Consider the following 19856-nt stretch of genomic DNA (forward strand, 5'->3'; position numbering starts at 1 on the left):
TATAAAATATAACTATGAACTTTTTCATATGGACACAAAAGGGGTTGTCCCACGAACAAAGTACATTTTAATTAATAGGTTTTGGCATATTGGAATAATATGTTATGTAAAAGCAGTAAAAAGCATATGGCCCAGTGGTCTAATTTAAGGTAGTAATAAGGCTAAAAAAAACCTTGAACGAAACAGAGAGTAAAGTATGATGCCACCAAACACAGACACCCCCCACAGTGAATTCTTCCACATGTACGGTATGGTGACGACCCCATCACAGTATGATTTACCAACTGTAATCCCCACACAGTGTAATGGCCACACATAGTGCTTCATACAGTATAATGGCCCCACATAGTCATCCTTACAGTATATTGGCCCCCCATAATCCTCCATAGTCTTCCACACAGAATAACGGGCCCCACATAGCCCTCCACACAGAATAACGGGCCCCACATAGCCCTCCACACAGAATAACGGGCCCTGCATTGCTTTCCATACAGTTGCTGATACAATTGAAGGTGTGATGCCGGACAAGGGCCAAATATACTCCTCCTGCTGGGCAGATTTGACTCGCGGGCCAGAGTTTGACGTGTGGTGTAGAGACTGTATCACAGCAGAGAACATGTACTATGTGAAATGTTTCATGTTTTTACTGTGGGTTTTTCCCTTTGTGATGCAGCCAAAAAACGTGAGTTACATTGCTTTCAGATGTCAATTTTGCAATTTATGGCAATATGTCATCTTTTTTTTTTTTTTTTTTACCCCATATACCTTGTCCTGAAGGAATCTAATATGTAAAATCATGACCTATTGCTATGGTCACTTTGATGGTAGTATTTTACTAACATACTCACTATGTGACTTTTCATGATCTAAATCCGGATTTGTAGTAATGACTTCTCGTCCTTGCACTTAGATACCTGCCACAGACCATTATTCAGGTTGAAGTAAAGGAAGGACCGGCTACTGTTGTTGATTTTCAGCTCCATCCTACGGTATCGGTAGATAATATACCGGATATTACTAGTGCTCCACCACCTACTACTGAGCCTCCCGTGACTGCGAAAGCGGAGAATCTGCCCCCAGTTCACAAACCCATCCAGCCCCAGGACTTCCGCCATCACCACTACTCTGACATGGAGATATTCCTGAGGAAGTACAACAGTGAATACGCCAGCATCACACATCTCTACTCCATCGGCAAGTCAGTGGATTCCCGAGAGCTGTACGTGATGGCGATATCTGACAACCCACGTGTTCATGAGCCAGGTAACTTATGATGCACCGATGCATGTGAATGGAGTATCAGACTTTTTTTTCTTATCTGTAGCAATATCGCTATAATAATTGCTTGTATTGGGGTTATTCATAGAGCCTAGTAAGAGAAGACTTAAAATAATAAAGCAGCAAAAATAATGAAGCAACTGGTATAGGAACATCATGGAAGACCAATATCCCAGTATTTTTACAATCTCAGGCCATGTTCACGAGCGTATAAAAAATCATCCAGAAAAAAAACGCTGATTTTCATCTCATTTGACATGTCTTAAACAGCGATCAATGTCGGTCTTGTATTTCTTGTATGCCTAATCTTCATCTTATCGCAGGTGAACCAGAGTTTAAATACATTGGGAACATGCATGGTAATGAAGTGGTGGGAAGAGAGCTGCTTTTAAACCTGATTGAATATCTGTGCAAGAACTACGGCTCTGATCCTGAAGTCACACAACTGGTCAACACCACCAGAATACACATCATGCCCTCAATGAATCCGGATGGCTATGAAAATGCACTAGAAGGTAATTACAAAATAGTCTCCGCACTGTGCACATGATGGCCTCCATTCATCATTCCCTTTAACGCCTGTATTTTGTATCATTTTTTTATTTTTTCCATAATTTGCGATTTTTTTAAAAAGTCGCATGATTTGGCGCAACTCTATTCCAATCGCTCTCTGGTGTAGACTTGTGCATGGTTTTCAAAATTGCATCTTTTTTGCGACATTTTAAAAAAGATGTGACTATTTGCTCAAAAAGTCACAAAGTGGTTAATGACAGGAAGAGAGCATTTTTTTTTAATTAAACTTTGCACCAAGTTGATGAGCCACGTGTACTATTTTGATGAATTTGGTGCCAGAAAAAGAAAAGTAAATTAAAAGGGAACCTGTTATGTGAAAAAAATTGCTGTTAATCTGCAGGATGATAGCCTTCAGAACTTTCCTGGCGCCTACATTAGAACCCCGCTGCTGGGAGGAAATAAACTTTATTACCCTCGGCAGTGTTCGGCATACAGTCATAGGGATGACATCGGCGCGGGTTCAGTCACCGCTCTGTGTATAGTGAGTGGTGGCTGTAACCACGCTCCTGGAACTGACTGACAGCCAGCCCTAATACTGATCCTGCTGTCAGTCAGTGCCAGGGGCGCGCTTACAGCCGCCATTCTCCATGCACAGAGCAGTGACTGAAAGTTAATTTCCTCCCAGATCGGGGCTCTAAGTGCCGACAATAAGCAGGTTCAGAATGCTGTTAACCTGCAGATTAACCCCATATCTGCTGATTAATGGTGCTTTTTCACATGACAGGTGAAAAGAAAAGCAAACGATGAATCTGGGCCTATATGTTAAAATCCCATTTATGTCGACATGCAGTTACTTTTATACAGTTCTAACGTAGAACTTGTCCCTTCCAAGCTCCGATACCTTTGCTGCAGGCTCTTACTTCCAGATTAGCGGTTATCTTGCCTCTCCCACTGTAGAAATGGTGCAATACAGTCTAAGTGAGTGCAAAAGCTGCTGGGATCACATGACTTTATTAGTTTTACCTCTCACTTTTTCACTCTCTATTCCTCGGCAAGGTGAAAGTGAAAAAGCTACCTAATATAGCCTGCAAGTGATTGAGATGATGAACAACATAGCACACAGTTTATAAACTGATGTGCATTTCCGCAGAGGTTTTTAAAGGGAACCGGTCACGTCCTATCTGCTACCTACACTGCCCCTATAGCGTTGTTAGTAATGCAATGTGCATCACTAACAAGCTTTTTTTCATTAAAATTGGTGTTATAATGATTTTATGACCTTTTAATATACTTAGATCCTACCTGCTCGTTCAGTCATAGGGGTGTGATTCTCACATTCAATCATGGGCGGGCGCCACAATCAGTCACTGCTGGCGCCGCCCATGTATTTGAATATTGCTCCTGGCAAGCGCTACTACTGTGGGGCGCATGCGCATTTGTACATGTCCTGCCTCTGGTCCCGCGCCTGCACATTGAGGCTGTGTAGTTCACAGCTTCTCTGTGCATGCGCTCTGACACTCTGTTCCCCGCGCCTGTGCAGTGAAGTGGCGCAGTGAAGTGGGCAGGCACAGGACCAGCGGCAGGACATGTACAACTGCGCATGCGCCCCACAGTAATAGCGCTTGTCGGGAGCAATATTCAAATACATGGGCGGTGCCAGCAGTGACTGAATCTGAGAATCACACCCCTATGACTCAACAAGCAGGTAGGATCTAAGTATATTAAAGGTTCTAAAGTCATTATAGCTGCACCAATTTTAATGAAAAAACCTTGTTAGTGATGCTCATTGCATCACTAATAATGCTATGGAGCAGTGTAGGTAGTATATAGGACATGACAGGTTCCCTTTAAGTGGTCAATGGAGGTATTTTTTAGTATCACATTTTTTCCGATCCTGAAAATCCCTGTCACCTGGCTACATTGTGAAATGTAGTGACTGATTTGATTTAACTCTTACACATCAGTTAATGCAGATACGTATAGTGGTACTGTCTACAGAATGCTAAAAAGTAAACCGGCATAATACCCAACACTTTATTACAGCTTTTAATTTTTCTTTCCTTGTGAAACCATATATTCCCATTCCTTTTTATGCTAACAGATAAGTTTCCCTTCTGTGTAATTTCCAGCAGTGGATTTTGCGGTGAGCTGCCTCATGACTAGCATTCCCAGGTTACCATAAATGACTTCTCGTCTATGTGCAGGAGACCGTGACGGGATCATTGGCAGAAACAACACCAACAATTATGATCTTAATCGGAATTTCCCTGACCAATTCTTCCAAATCACAGACCCTCCGCAACTTGAGACTCTGGCTGTAATGAGCTGGCTGAAGATTTACCCATTTGTCCTGTCTGCTAATCTCCATGGAGGTACGTTATTCATTACACTTCTTTATTGTGTCCTCTGTCTTATGCAAGAGTTACAGAGACGTCCTCCATTGAAGAACAAAACGTGGAATTTCTTGTATTAAAGTTCTTTTCAATTTGCACCTGCACCCTCCTCTCCTCTTTTCTATTTGCACATTGTATCCTATTACCATCTATGCAAGTGATCAGTAGATAATTAGGTCATAAATCCATTATTTGTACCGTATATTCTGCATACTCTTCCGCAGGATTTTCCCTGGTTATGGTTGCAGGTGTATCCTGGACCTTTAAGTGGGTCGTCCAGGATCAGAATAGTCACGGGCTATTGATGGTTGCTCAGTTCTTGGCACACTCTGTCAATCAACAATTTAAAGGGGCCGTAGAATTCCGCGGTCACAGCAGCCTCTTTTGCTCTGATTACCTGCAAGTTATCTACATAGTAGCGACTGTATCGAGTATTGCAGTGTTGTCCAATTAATGTAAATGGGACAACTACCGTATTTTTCTGACTATAAGATGCACTTTTTTCCTCCAAAATTTTGGAGGAAAGTAAGGGGTGCATTTTATAGTCCAATATACATAAATATTGTGGCTGTGCGTGAGGGGGGATGTGGGGGAAGCGACAGCAGCTGAGTAGCCGGGCACAGGAGGCAGCAGCCGCCTGGTGCAGCCTACACTGTGCCCGCTACTAAAGAAAATGAATATTCACTGCTCCCCATGCCCATGGGCGTGATGAGCAGTACATATTCATTTTCCTTAATAGCTGGCACACTGTGCCTGCAGCACAGCTCTTGGTATATATGGCACCCTTCATCTCTGTATTATGTATGCCCCCCCCCCCTCATCCAGGTATGTATGCCCCCCCTCATTCAGGTATGTATGGCACCCCCCCTCATTCAGGTATGTATGGCACCCCCCCTCATCCAGGTATGTATGCCCCCCCCCCCCCCCCCCCACACCTCATCCAGGTATGTATGCCCCCCCATCTCATCCAGGTATAATAATAATAATCTTTTTATTTATAAAGCGCCAACGTATTCCGCAGCGCTTTACAATTCAGACAATTTGTATGCACCCCCTTATCCCCGTGTCACTCTGCACAGAAAAAAAAATAAACACTTCCTTTCTCCTCCAGCGCTGTGTCCCGCTCTGTGCCGGAATAGTCACTGCTCCCCACGCCGGGACTGTGTGCGTGGGGAGCAGTGACCATTCATTCTTCCTAATAGCATGCACACTGTAGCAGCAGCACGACTGTGTGAGGGCGATGGTCACACAGTGATATCCCGGTCAGCAACAGAGCAGGACGCAGTGCTGGAGGCGAGTATGATTGTTTTATTTTTTTTTCTGTGCAGCGTGACGAGGATCAGGGGGTGTCAAGCATACCAGGATGAGGGTGGTCATACATACAGGAATGAGGGTGGCCATACATACAAGGAAGAGGGATGAGGGGGGCCATACTTACCAGGAAAGAGGCAGGAGGGGGGCCCATACATACCGGGAAAGAGCCAGGAGGGGGGCCCATACATACCGGGAAAGAGGCATGAGGGGGGCCCATACATACCGGGATAGAGGCATGAGGGTGGCCCATACATACCGGGATAGAGGCATGAGGGCCACGTATTACAGGAAGGAGGGGGCCATATATAACAGGATGGGGGATATTAACAGAATTGAGGGACATTACCCCTATAACAGTGTCAGCAGCAGACACCCTCCCCCTTAACAGGGCATCATGACCACATTTTTTGCTTACATTTTTTTTCTATTTTCCTCCTCTAAAACCTAGTTGCGTCTTATGGTTCGAAAAATACAGTACTACTGTGCAGGTAAAGAGCAGAAGATGCTGATCTGCGAGGGGTGGCGAGAGTCATCCCCAACCCCTCTCAGATTGGGCGCTGATGTTAAGGATAAGCCCTTTAAAAAGGACTTTTGACTCTCGAGCTCTGTTTTAGGAAATACTTGTGAACTAAAGACCCCTTTTAGATAAGTTGATAATTCCTCAAACATGCATTGGTATGAGCACTTGCTCTGATGATCATCCCGTCTAAGCAGGCCGGCAAAACACTTGTTCAGTGATTGGATTTTTATGCTGGCATGAAAATCCTAGTTATTTGCAGGACGTCGCCCCATGTAAACACAGCATGTGCTGCTGATAACCCATGTATAGGGATAAAGTGATTGTTCTAGCGACCGTTCTTTGCCTGTCGATCTGTGTAAACAGACATACGACTGGAATATGGTTGATCCATGCTCATTACTGGCCGTGAATAATCTGAAGCCTCTGATCTTAGGACGCTGCACTGTGCCCTCATTTTGTTATTTTGTTGTCTGTTATTTTTCCTTTAAATTTATCAGACAACTGGTTGTCACTCGGGCGTTTCACTGATGAGCAGAATTGTTTCTCCCAGTTGTCAATTTATTCACATGTTTCCAGGAGGAATAACAGAGGAATGTAAGTATTTATTAAAATGGACACATCAAGAGTGTAAGGAAAAGATGGTTTTATGACTATTTTCAATTGACAAGAATGTGCTGATCTCTTCTCCTCATTATCTGTGCGTACCTGGTCTGCCAAGTCATATACTCCTGGCAATGGGAGATTAAGGTTGCAGCGGGAAGCGTTAGGTTTTCAGACATAAAGGTATTTTTATATCCCATCTGTAGTGTCAAAGCCCCAACACTTGTATAGGATGACTAAAGTACTCTGAAATTGCTGTATATGCACTTCTTTCATATAAAAATGTAGGTTAATTTTAAAAAGTTTTTCCCCATAAAATCAAGTTATGCCCTGTCCACATAGGGGATGACTTACTGGTTGCTGCAGGACCGACCGCTGGGACTACCAGCAAACCCAAAATTGGGGCTATGCAGCCCTGCCAGGAATGGTGCACATGTTTGGTCTCTACTCCGTCAATTTTCTATTGGACTACAGAGTACAGCGCTATTTCCAGCAGTCCTATATGCAATGAATGAACTGGAGGCCATTTGACTTCGCCGGTCCATTCCTGATAGGGCTGTAGATCCCCCATTCTCTGTGTCAGGAGTCAGACTCCCATGGATCAGCATGTGAAATGGATGGGGGATAGCTTCATTTTTTTTATTTATTTTATTTTTGGGGGGGGAATTACCCTTTAAGCTAATGTTTGAACTTATATTTTGCAATTGTCACTTCTTTTGGTGACATCAACGTTCCTGAGTCATCTTCTCTGTTTTGTAGTTAATGGATCATTATGTATATTTTCCTTAGTTCTAGGATTTAAACATAATCTGCTGCCATCATGTATGTTGGTGTGTAGCCGGTGCCCTTACTCTTACTTAGTAGGACCCCCGGAGGTCCCCTCCACAATCAGGGGCTTTCAGTTGGTGTGTACTGTGTACCCAGTGCTTCCCTTTCATGGATCATCTCCTGGTTGACTTCATCTGAAAGGACCCGCTGCCTATTTGCGTTCAGTCATGCTTCGCTTCTTTTTGGTCACATTGGAGGAAACTTTTGCCATTTAGCTCTGGTCCCAGTTCAGTGGACACTAACTAGGTCAGCGTTATTAAAGTAATAATTTAGGTAAAACATGCACTGCCACGCCTTGTTCAGGACCAGAGGGGGCGCTGCATAATGCAGGGATACAAAAATCACCTAGGAGAGAACCTTCGTCACGCACTGACCTGTCGGCCATGAGTCTGTGATGACTTTCCTCACTGTACATCTGTGTATTCTGTTTTTATTTTTTGTTACGTTGATTTTCTAACAGACCTGACTTGTGTCTGCAGGTTCCCTCGTGGTTAATTATCCCTATGATGATGATGAAAAGGGCATATCGATGTACAGTAAATCCCCAGATGACTCCGTCTTCCAGCAGCTGGCTCTCTCCTATTCCAAGGTGAGGCTTACAGCAAGGAAGCTCCGTGTTCTCCCCTGCCAGCCATAGGCACAGTGTCCTGGGAGCGACTGTCTGCCTATACCTGCCTGTAATCAATAGGTTTCCGACATGATAAAATATCGCTAACAAAAGTTCTAGATATTGGTCTGATTGGAGCCAAAGAATCCTAGTTGTTGTACAGCCAGACGACTATTCCCTGTATTATACCACCACCATGTGGCCAAAAACGAGAGTACATGTAAATATTTACTACCCAGTATTTTTTTTATTATTATTATTACTACTGGTAATTCACGTCTAGGGACAAATTAATATTTTGTTATATTTTTCCTTTAATTTTTTTCTAATTGATTTCATTAACTTTTTGTTACCTGTACATTCAACTTTGATGTGGCGAGTGGTCATGAGGCACATTTGAGGAGCTCAAAAACAGATGAAGTGTTTAAAAACTCTCCCATTGAACTGTCAGAATGAGCTCACTGACTTATTCTTAGTTAACCTATTCTGCAGCCATAATTAGACGGTGTAACATAGGAGTTATGGAAGATAACATTTTTAATGAAACACAATTACAAAAAATGTTTTTTTTTTGCCAAAAATACATGCATTTAATCAAGAGAAAAAAGGGTTTCCCAAGGAAGACAACCCCCAAATTTGCATATCGACTATTTTCCTTCAGTGTCCTGAATCCATTTTTCACCAATGAATGTCAGCTTTACAGCAGATTATTACAGGCTGCAATATTGTGTGCGCGCGTTGGGTAGCATCAGAAAAAGGTGTATGTGAAGGTACTTTTTTTTTAAAGTACTTTTTGTGTTTTTCATAGGAAAATAGTAAGATGTTCACTGGCAGTCCATGTAAGGAGATCTATCCCAATGAGAATTTCCCTCAAGGAATCACCAATGGGGCAAACTGGTATAATGTCCCAGGTAAGAGACCATTAGTTGGTTGTTGTTGTAGTTATGCTGCTTATGGTGGTTGTTGGTTGGTAGTGTTGCTGGTGGTTATGGTCGTGGTTATGCTGGTTGTGAGCTTTGATTGGTTGTGCTTATGCTGCTTCAGATGGTGGTGTTGGTTGTGGTGATGGTGTTGATTGTTTTGGGGGATTGGCTATGGTGACTTTGATGGTTGTGATTGTTGTGCTGTTTTTGGTTGTAGTGGTGGTGTCGCTGGTGTTGGTTGTGGTGGTGGTGTCTGTTTGGTTTGTATGAAGGATTGAGATGATGAGTATATGTATGTTAAAGCTAAAGGAAAAGTCTTTGTAAAGGGGGATCCTGAATCCCTCCGTATTGCCCCCCAGGATAAGTGTGGCGCTTACAGTATTTTGGGGAATAAATTCTTCCACGTATTGGTTTCTAACGCCCCTGTAACATAAATGGTTGTGTTGCCTATGGCGGGTTGACCTTCTCCTGTGTATGTTGTAGGTGGGATGCAGGACTGGAACTATCTGAATACTAACTGCTTTGAGGTGACGATTGAGTTGGGATGTGTGAAATATCCCTTGGCCCCAGAACTGCCCGATTACTGGGAAAGTAACCGCAGGTCGCTGCTGGAGTTCATACAGCAGGTGGGTCCATACTAACTGCTTTTTCTTTCTCCATATATTATGTGTGAAGCTTTAACCTTGACTCCATGTTTAGGTGCACAAGGGCATCAAAGGATTTGTGCTCGATGCCACAGATGGAAGAGGCATTTTCAATGCAACCATCAGTGTAGCGGATATTAACCACCCGGTGACCTCTGACAAGGCTGGGGATTACTGGAGGTTGCTGGTCCCAGGATCGTATAAAGTCACGGCCTCTGCGAGAGGGTACTTATCTCCACAGTTATCTGTGTTACTTATTTTATCTACCAAAATAGAGATATTATTGCCCAAAAATTGAAATGATTTGATCTGCACTGATGGATTTCATCACAATCTGATTAAAAATGAGTCGCCCATAGGATAAGACGCCATCACGGCAGTGCAGGGTAGTGGATGTATAACCATGATTCTTGTTAGCACTTTAACCCTTCATTTAATCTCGATAATTTTATTTGATATGAAGAAACTATATGGTCACACAATCATCTGTCTGTTTTTTCTCTTTAGATATGTTCCTGTTACAAAAATGCTCAATGTGACAGAAGATGACGCGTTGGTGACGAATTTTACACTTATTCGTTCCGGCGCAGATTTACACAAAGAAGATAAAGGAAAAGTATCTGTGATAGAGCCAGAAAAGCTGGACCCCACCACACAGGAGTTTGAGACCCTCATTAAGGATCTTTCAGCAGAGAATGGTCTGGAGCACCTGCTGCTGTCCACCTCTAGTGACATCGACCTGTACCGCTATCGGCCTTATCATGACCTCTCCGAGTCCCTGCGCGGGCTGAACCTCAACTATCCAAACATTACTAAGCTCACCAGGTATTACTCATTGCTGATATTATCTAGGGAAATATCTGGACACTAAACATGATTTAAATTAAAGCTTCTTTTCCTTTCACACAAAATTTATAGAAAACTATGGTCTTCCATGCTCCGCTTCAAATGAAAAGCGGTTTTGGTGCACATATACGTCCAATGTGTCCAAAAACTGTCAATATTCTCATGCTCTCTAGCTGTCACAATCCTTTTGCTCTAGAGTGGGTGATTATGCTTTATCAGCACTATCTGCACTAGAACGCCCTGTCAATTAATTTCCTTGCATGCAGTATGCCGTCCTTTGGCCAATGGACTGATCTGAACCGAAAGCCAGTCTCTCTAATGAACATATGCAGTTCAGACAGACAAGCGAGCAGGAGAATTGACACAATTACCCCGTTCCCCTTTATTTAGTATAATCTGGCAGGCAGTGGACAGCAAGTCATACAGAAGGAAGACGTCTAGTGATTAACACTTTAAATTAATGTTTAGAGGGTTAAAAAGTAATTTTTAGGTAAAATGATTTGCAAATTGCCAATTTATCAGTCAATTAGATTATAGGCCCCCATACACATTAGACTAAATTAGGCAGGATCGCCTCAAAGTCTGTGTATGATGGCCTTCCCAGCCCTCACCCCAGATGTTAGAGGTGAGAGACAGCCTGTTGGATCTCTGGCCCGCGACCCTTTTGTTCTTCAGGAGATAAGTTGCCACCAGAGGAGACTGGCAGCAGCTCTCAGCCCGCCGAGCCAAGCGGGGAAGTGTGGGGAAGCCTGGAGATAGGTGTTGAGATACATCAATATCTATCTAGCTATCTCTAAATGTGATTCTAAAAATAAGAAATCTCATTGTAGTGTACAGAAGTGGTGGACAATGTTCACTCAGAAACCCATCCTTGAAAGCAAAGGATATGCAATAGGAAATAATAGTGGGGAGCGGCATAACTGGGTCTCACTAACCATGCCGGCGGGCGGCAGCCTTTCTGTATAGGATGCCATTACGTTCCATCACACTTCAGGTCTGGTATTGACCTGTTTGATGAATTACTAAGACCATCTTTACCCTTTGCTGTGTGTCTTTGTCTTATTCCAGCATTGATCCAGCTCTCTGCTTATTCTTAGGTTGGGTCAGAGTGTTGAATATCGCTACATATGGTCCTTGGAAATATCAAATAAACCAAACGTTTCCGAACCTGACGAGCCAAAGATCAGATTCGTTGCCGGTGTTCACGGAAATGCCCCAGTCGGCACAGAGTTGCTTGTGACTTTTGCGGAATTTCTTTGCTTGAATTATAAAAAGAACGGCGCAATTACAAAGGTGAGACTGGTGTTATTATGGGATCTGTGGATTAGGCCTCTGCAAAGTGTTTCATGGGAAACATATTATGTCTGGTGCCTGTCTGTAAATCATGGCTCTGGTTATGTTATTTTATGAAAAATGTCATTAAAGTTTGTAACATTTCTGCTTTAATTTTATCGGTTAATTTGCTATAGTTATGGTCTTTGCAGATCCACCAGACAGGATCTCCAAAATGCAAGTGCTGTCCTTTCATAAATTAGAAAAACCAAGAAGGGGTAGTCAAATTTGAGAAGTCAGTAGGGTCCTGTCTGTGATGAACTTTTATAGAAATACAAAGTCTAATGGCTAAATAAGAAAATGTGAGTAGTGTGAATTTTTGAGGCCATTAGCTTGTCTGAATATTGATTTCATGGCGAAAAAGCAGACCGGACACATTGACACTTCAGTTTGACATATCTGTTTGCAATATGTGCCAGGAAAGCTCCCAACATATACTTCAAATATATCCATAGGCTCCCACTTATCTCCAAAGGTGTGTCCTATTAGTCTCTGCCTCTGCCTTGTTGGTATTTGGCCTGAATAGTGTAGTCTTCACCTTACTATATAAAGTATTTTTTGGACTATAAGATGCACTTTTTAAAAAGGAAAAAATCTTGCTAAAAAGTGTTTGCGTCTTATAGTCCGGAGGCAGCTGCCTGTGATCGAGGAGAATGCAGACAGTGTCCTTCTGCTCTCACTTCGCCTGCCCCACACTGATCTGTCTGATCCATGCAGGGCATGAGGGAAAGCTTCCAGGACCTTGCAGGTTCTTGGAAGGAACTTCAGCTTGTGGTAATGTATAGTGTGTGTGTGTGTGTGTGTGTGTATGTATGTGTTGATGTGGCTGAGCCGTGTATGTTTTGATATAGCTGTATATGTTGTAGCTGGGCCATGTGTGTTTTTATGATGTAGCTGAGCTGTATGTGTGTGTTGCAGAGTGTATGTAATGTGCATGCTATATGTGTATAATACACATTTCCAGAGAAACACTAACAATAAATCTATTGCCTCCCTATTCTACCCTACTGTATTAAAATTAGCAGAATTGACACCACCACTTCTTTACACCACCAGGGAAATTTTAATTAGTAGGAAATATGTTTTCTTTTACTTTCTGCTGCCAGAAATTTGGGTGCATATTCTATTCCAAAAAATATGGTGCATATTTATTTGTTTTTTATATTTTTTTTTTTTTAAACCTCGGATCCCATGTGTGAACAAAGTCATTGTTTGGCCAAATGTCAGTGGCATCCTTTGGAAGTATACGCTGGGAAGTCTTCCTGATATACATTTCTGACGCACACAAGCAAAACATGTGTACGGGTCTGTGCACATGTTGCATTTTTGTTGTGTTTTTTCCATTCCATTTTTAAGTGTTTCCTGATGCCAGAAAAGTGCATGAGATTCCTGAAGTCTCATGCACACATTGCTTATTTTTTCCTTGCATGTTTAGATCTGCAGTATGTCAATTCTTTCAGCGTCTGTTCTGCAGATTTCTCCCATACTAATGAGTGGGGAAAAGTCTGCAACTACAAACGCACGTAAAATAAGTGACAAAAACCTACATATTTTGTGCAGAGTTTTTCCTGACGAGATAACAAATGGTGTAGAAATTTCTGCTGCAAACGCGTAATGTGTGCACACCTCCTTAAAGACCCTTATTTGGGCGAATAAGATGAAACGACTTATTGACAGTCAATAAAGTTGATCGGTCATCAGATTTCAAAATGCAAACCTTTATACTTTATTGAATAGATCTTAGAGCTGGTGAGGCCGCTGTACAAATTTTGAAAATTCATGTCAGAAATGGCTCTCCAGTGTACCTCCTCCCTGCTGCTTCTCAGTTCTCTCACTTCTCTGTACAAGATGCAGCTGTCAGGCTGGATTGGGCAGTGATTGAAAGCACTTGGACTCATAAGCTCTCACTTTATAGCTGGAGCTGTACATTGATCATTTTTATATCAGGATAAAATGGTCATTTGTGACATGGATTTTCAAAGTAAGTACACCTGACTTATCAGTACTGAGATCTATTTATTAATAATAAATCCAGTTTATATTGTGAAATCTGGTGAGCAGACCACTTTACTATTTAACGTCTATGTAAGGATGTAACTGAATTTCACAGTATAGCTGTTATCAGTCCAACACTAAGGCAGAAGTCCCCAAACTTCTCTAGATTTCAAGCCACTTTTCAATGTCATACAATTAACATGACAATTAGCTGTAAACAGAATAAAAGTAAAGTGTTAAATCGGTATACCCTTTTGAGATATTAATAAGCCATAAACTGCAACTGTGCTTGTTTTTACAAGCACTTTCTGACAATACCCACTTATGACGAAGGGAGTTGCCCTTTTAAAAGCGTTTTCTATCACTTTCTTATAAAGAAACGTTTGGGCCCCAGTGTCCTCCCCCTTGATCTTATTATTTATACATACAGTAGGCAGATCTGTGGTGGTCTAACCGCTGAAACCCCCAAGAACTGGGCTATAAATGTCTCCTGTCAGTATGGAGTTGTACCTCTTCGCTTTATTCTTTGTGACTTCAGTAGTTGTTTTCGGACTATATGTTCCCATTAGAAACCTTATGGCCGCAGCATTAGAAGCCGCACCAGTGGAATTGTTACACAGATTCTATTTATACTTGTTTTGTCTTTATATTTTTAGCTCATTGACCGAACGAGAATAGTTATTGTGCCATTGGTGAACCCAGACGGGCGAGAGAGGGCAACGGAGAAGGATTGCACCTCGAAGATAGGTCAAGCCAATGCCAACGGCAAGGATCTGGACACGGACTTTATCAGTAAGGAACGCTCCATTCTTCCTGATGAAGCATTTTCATTTGTCTGGGTTATTTTTAGTGTGACTAGTCAGGTATTTTTGGAAATCCGCCTGACTGCTGACTCTGCTGTAAAACTCCCCAGTATTCCTGAATATGAGCAATGAAAGACTTCACAAGGTCGTGCCTTGGGAATTTGTTCTCTTCCTATAGTGGGACCAGTATAAAAGTGATCAAAAGCCGCACAAAACCTGCACCAAGCTTGCAATTTTAGTAGAGTACATTGACATGTCCACAATAATATTCTGACTCCGATACTCCATTTACCGGTGCCTTCCTTATCAGATGCGATGTCAGTGCAGCTCCTTAGACTTTGTGTTGCTTGGTGATCTGATGAGTCCATCCGAAATCCTGCAGATCTAAGCACAAGATGCCATGTACCAGTCAGATGTATAGAATCACGGCCTTCTAGAGAACAGAACCTCACCAGTTCTTCAGATCAGTGTGGAATTTTAGGAAATTTCACACCTCACTAGGGGGAAGGGGTGCACATTCACAGTCACTTCATTTTTTTTAGGAGTGTAAATTACTTGTTACTATTTTTTTAAACAAATATAATTGTGATTTTGGCACCACTCTTGTATTTCAAACGAATAAGTCAACCTTTTTTTCCCCTTTCCTAGGTAACTCTTCCGGCCCTGTTGGAGAGATGGAAAAGGAAACCAATGTGGTCATTGACAGTTTAATCCTGAAGCAGGATTTCACCCTTTCTGTGGTGTTAGATGGGGGCTCCCTGCTGGTCACATACCCATATGATAACCCGGTGCACACAGGTGAGGTGGGGGGAGGGAACGTGTCTTGTATGTACCATCTCCATTATATTTGCAGTTATCTTAATTACTTAATTTCTTTTACAATTAGCTTGAATTACATTTAATGGCATCATCAATACTCATGGTAGTAATAAGAATTCATCCAATAAGTTATTCTTTGTATAATAACTTATACATTTTTTTTCTAATATACTTTACCACTTTTTCATGGTTGTCATGATCTTGGCTAAAAATCTTAATTACTGTGAATAGAAATCTGCCCTCGTCACCTGATACACATTGAATGTTCTGACTGAATAACAGCAAGCAGTGATCTTGACAACAATGAGGTTTTGAGTCCTAAAGTATATTAGAAAATTGAATTAATTACATTTTTTTTTTCCCCAACAGTGGAAAATAAAGATACTTTGAAACATTTAGCCTCTGTCTATGCAAATAATCACCCAACAATTCATCTGGGACACCCAGGATGCCCTAACAAGTCTGGTTAGTATAGATGCAGATTAGTCATAGTTTGCTTGTGTTACCTTATTTTGGAGATGCACATTTTTGTACATGTATTTTCCTCTAGATGAGAATATTCCTGGAGGAGTGATCAGTGGTGCTGAATGGAGAGGACATCAAGGCAGCATGAAGGTAATCCTCACTGACATGGCTTTAACTGTCCATCAATTTAGGTTGGTTATACCACCATAGTTTCATAGTTATAAGATTGAAGGTAGACTTAAAGGGGTATTTCTATCTCCCAAGATCCTATCCCAATATGTAGTAGGTGTAATAATAATAATAGCAAATACCTCCATTTATAAATGTAGTGTAGTTTTTCTGATTCGCTATCTTTCCTCATATGCAGGCATTGCAGGACCTTAGGTATCCATGGTTACGACCACTAGCAACTCTCTATCTGTCACTATATCCGTGGTCGTAACCATGGATACCTAAGGTCCTGCAATGTTTGCACATGAGAAAACAGACATAGCGAATCAGAAAAACTATACTACATTTCTAATTGGAGGTATTTGATAATATTATTACTATTACACTTACTACATATTGGGATAGGATCTTGGAGATTGGAATACCCCTTTAAGTCCATAGAGTTCAACCTACAGCCTAACCTGTTGCTCCGATTTAAATATTTATCCAATTAAATATTAAGTTCCTTGTATTAATCTTAAAAAATTGTTTGAATTTTATATTGTTAAAAAATGTTCCCTTGCAGTTATGACATTTACAGTTTGGGGGTCAACGTTTATAACAATATTCACATCCACCTAAAGCAGGGGTCTCAAACTCGGCTGGGTATATGGGCCGCACATGGAAAAAATTTGAATTTGGGGGGCCGCATTCTTTGTTCAATGTGACATTTTTAGTGATACCAATTTTTTTTGTCTACACCTTTTGAACATTTTTGCCGTGTTTATTTTTTTATGGCTTGGGTCGTTATGGATGTGGCGATAATAAACGTGCACTTTTTTGTGTTTACTTTAGTTTACATATAAAACAGCATTTTTAGTGCCCAATATTTTTTCATGCTTTATTTTATTTTTTTTACAATTTTATTTCCCCCAATTGGCCACATACAGTAATATTGTCTTACAATTAGCATCATATAGTAATAATGGAAAACATCTTGTAGCAATGTGCCCCATCCAGGTCCCCATCCTGTGGCTATGTGCCCCATCCAGGTCCCCATCCTGTAGCAACGTTCCCCATCCTGGCGCCCATCTTGTACTAATGTGCCCCATCCAGGTCCCCATCTTGTGGCTATGTGCCCCATCCAGGTCCCCATCTTGTGGCTATGTGCCCCATCCAGGTCCCCATCTTGTGGCTATGTGCCCCATCCAGGTCCCCATCTTGTGGCTATGTGCCCCATCCAGGTCCCCATCTTGTGGCTATGTGCCCCATCCAGGTCCCCATCTTGTGGCTATGTGCCCCATCCAGGTCCCCATCTTGTGGCTATGTGCCCCATCCAGGTCCCCATCTTGTGGCTATGTGCCCCATCCAGGTCCCCATCTTGTGGCTATGTGCCCCATCCAGGTCCCCATCTTGTGGCTATGTGCCCCATCCAGGTCCCCATCTTGTGGCTATGTGCCCCATCCAGGTCCCCATCTTGTGGCTATGTGCCCCATCCAGGTCCCCATCTTGTGGCTATGTGCCCCATCCAGGTCCCCTCTTGTGGCTATGTGCCCCATCCAGGTCCCCATCTTGTGGCTATGTGCCCCATCCAGGTCCCCTCTTGTGGCTATGTGCCCCATCCAGGTCCCCATCCTGTGGCTATGTGCCCCATCCAGGTCCCCTCTTGTGGCTATGTGCCCCATCCAGGTCCCCATCCTGTGGCTATGTGCCCCATCCCGGTCCCCATGTTGTGGCTCTGTGCCCCCTGTGTTGTTCTTCACACACATAAAATAGAAAAAAAAAAAGATGATTCTCACCTGTCCTCCGTTCCCTCGGCGGCCTTCCTGCAGATGTGGCCCGCAGGCACCAGAGTCCGACCCCTTGACGATCCCGACCTGGTCCAGGAGGAGCCGCCGACAGCAGCGCTGCATTGCCACACAGAGACTGTCTCCCAGCACTGCATTTCCAATGCCAGCCGCCGGCCAATCAGAGGCCAGCAGCTGACATCTGCATATGGCAATGACGTCATACTCGCTGCGCCGACACGCAGATATCAGCCGCTGGCCTCTGATTGGCCAGCGGCTGGCATTGGAAATGCAGTGCTGGGAAACAGTCTCTGTGTGGCAATTCAGCGCTGCTGTCGGCGGCTCCTCCTGGACCAGGTCGGGATCGTCAAGGGGTCTGTGCCTGCGGGCCGCATAAAGCAGCCTCAGGGGCCGCATGCGGCCCGCGGGCCGTGTGTTTGAGACCCCTGACCTAAAGGGATACTGTCTGCTTTTTTTTTTTTCCTGCACTATCTGAGATCCGCATTATGTAGGGGCAGAGACCTTGATTCCAGCGATGTCACTTACAGGGCTGCTTGTTGTAGTTTTGCTAAAATCCCTGTTTCATCTGCTGAAGATCTACCAGCTCTGATTGCTGAGCTCTGTATAACCCTGCGCACACCACTGATTGGCAGCTTTCTGGACAGTGTACACAAGGCTGCCAATCAGTGATGGGGGCGGGGTTATACAGAGCTCATGAATTTGGCAGCAGGGTTACTAGCCCTCTAGTGATTTATCTCCTGCTGATAAAACAGTGATTTTATCAAAACTGCAGCCCACGAAGTGACACATCGCTGGAATCCGGTTTTCTGCCCCTACATCATGCTACTGTCATATTAGGTGGCCAAAACTGAGTGCTGGTGCACTCACTCCTGTGCTGGTGCACTCACTCCTGTGCTGGTGCACTCACTCCTGTGCTGGTGCACTCACTCCTGTGCTGGTGCACTCACTCCTGTGCTGGTGCACTCACTCCTGTGCTGGTGCACTCACTCCTGTGCTGGTGCACTCACTCCTGTGCTGGTGCACTCACTCCTGTGCTGGTGCTCTCACTCCTGTGCTGGTGCTCTCACTCCTGTGCTGGTGCTCTCACTCCTGTGCTGGTGCACTCACTCCTGTGCTGGTGCTCTCACTCCTGTGCTGGTGCTCTCACTCCTGTGCTGGTGCTCTCACTCCTGTGCTGGTGCTCTCACTCCGGTGCAGTTAGGTCTCCTGCTGCTGTATGCACTGCAGAACGGCCTGCTTCTCAGGGTAGGAGCAGATTTTCTGTGGTAGCATGGCAGTATAGCCAAGAGTGTGGCTAAAAGAAATCACCAGTATACTTCATAGGATGGATGTCGTCCACAAATGACATCAAAAATACTATTCCAGAAATACGCCGCCAGGCAAAAATGATGGTATACAAATATGTGTAGAAAATTGGCTACAATATACCCAATCACTATTCCTCCCTGAGGAAGGCGACGAAATGCGCGTTGGAGCGGGCTGTCGTCCTGTACATTCATCAGCTGTCCATTAGCTCACCAGGTAACGAACATCATGGCTCTATACGTGGTACTTATAGTATAGATTCCATTTCTTTGTTATTTTAGCTTATTTATACCAATTTTTACAATATAGGATTACCTTGCAATTATATAAATAGTGATTGGGTATATTGTAGCAAATTTTCTACACATATTTGTATACCATCATTTTTGCCTGGCGGCGTATTTCTGGAATAGTATTTTTGATGTCATTTGTGGACGACATCCATCCTATGAAGTATACTGGTGTTTTCTTTTAGCCACACTCTTGTAGTGTTGGAATTTTATTTCAATAAAAGTTATATTTTATGATCTTGCTAACTCAGTCTCGTTTTTTTGGATTAAGCCATTTCCAATATACAAGTTGTTGTTATATCATATCTGTGGAGTTATATGTGATCACCATTATTGTCTGTATGGGATACCATTGTGGGACTTGTGAAAGTTAGTATATTGTCAACTGCCTGGAAACTGAGCCCTTCTCTATCAGCAACAAGG

At 43.0% G+C, this 19856-nt stretch overlaps 1 protein-coding gene across 1 annotated transcript in view; it reads left to right on the top strand.

Moving 5' to 3' along the window:
- The window catches only part of CPD (carboxypeptidase D), a 78656-nt gene that overhangs the window by 48933 nt on the left and 9867 nt on the right, over positions 1 to 19856 (top strand). The window contains exons 5-17 of the mRNA XM_073667975.1: positions 911 to 1263; positions 1602 to 1793; positions 3996 to 4163; positions 7926 to 8035; positions 8862 to 8964; positions 9460 to 9602; positions 9676 to 9845; positions 10128 to 10445; positions 11564 to 11759; positions 14450 to 14585; positions 15245 to 15394; positions 15785 to 15880; positions 15966 to 16030. Coding sequence (XP_073524076.1) covers positions 911 to 1263; positions 1602 to 1793; positions 3996 to 4163; positions 7926 to 8035; positions 8862 to 8964; positions 9460 to 9602; positions 9676 to 9845; positions 10128 to 10445; positions 11564 to 11759; positions 14450 to 14585; positions 15245 to 15394; positions 15785 to 15880; positions 15966 to 16030 — 2200 coding nt within the window. The remainder of the gene's footprint in view (positions 1 to 910; positions 1264 to 1601; positions 1794 to 3995; positions 4164 to 7925; positions 8036 to 8861; positions 8965 to 9459; positions 9603 to 9675; positions 9846 to 10127; positions 10446 to 11563; positions 11760 to 14449; positions 14586 to 15244; positions 15395 to 15784; positions 15881 to 15965; positions 16031 to 19856) is intronic.

The sequence above is a fragment of the Phyllobates terribilis genome, unplaced genomic scaffold, assembly GCF_046119375.1.
Source record: "Phyllobates terribilis strain yellow unplaced genomic scaffold, ASM4611937v1 Scaffold_2__4_contigs__length_985480577, whole genome shotgun sequence".
NCBI classification, from domain to species: Eukaryota; Metazoa; Chordata; class Amphibia; order Anura; family Dendrobatidae; genus Phyllobates; species Phyllobates terribilis.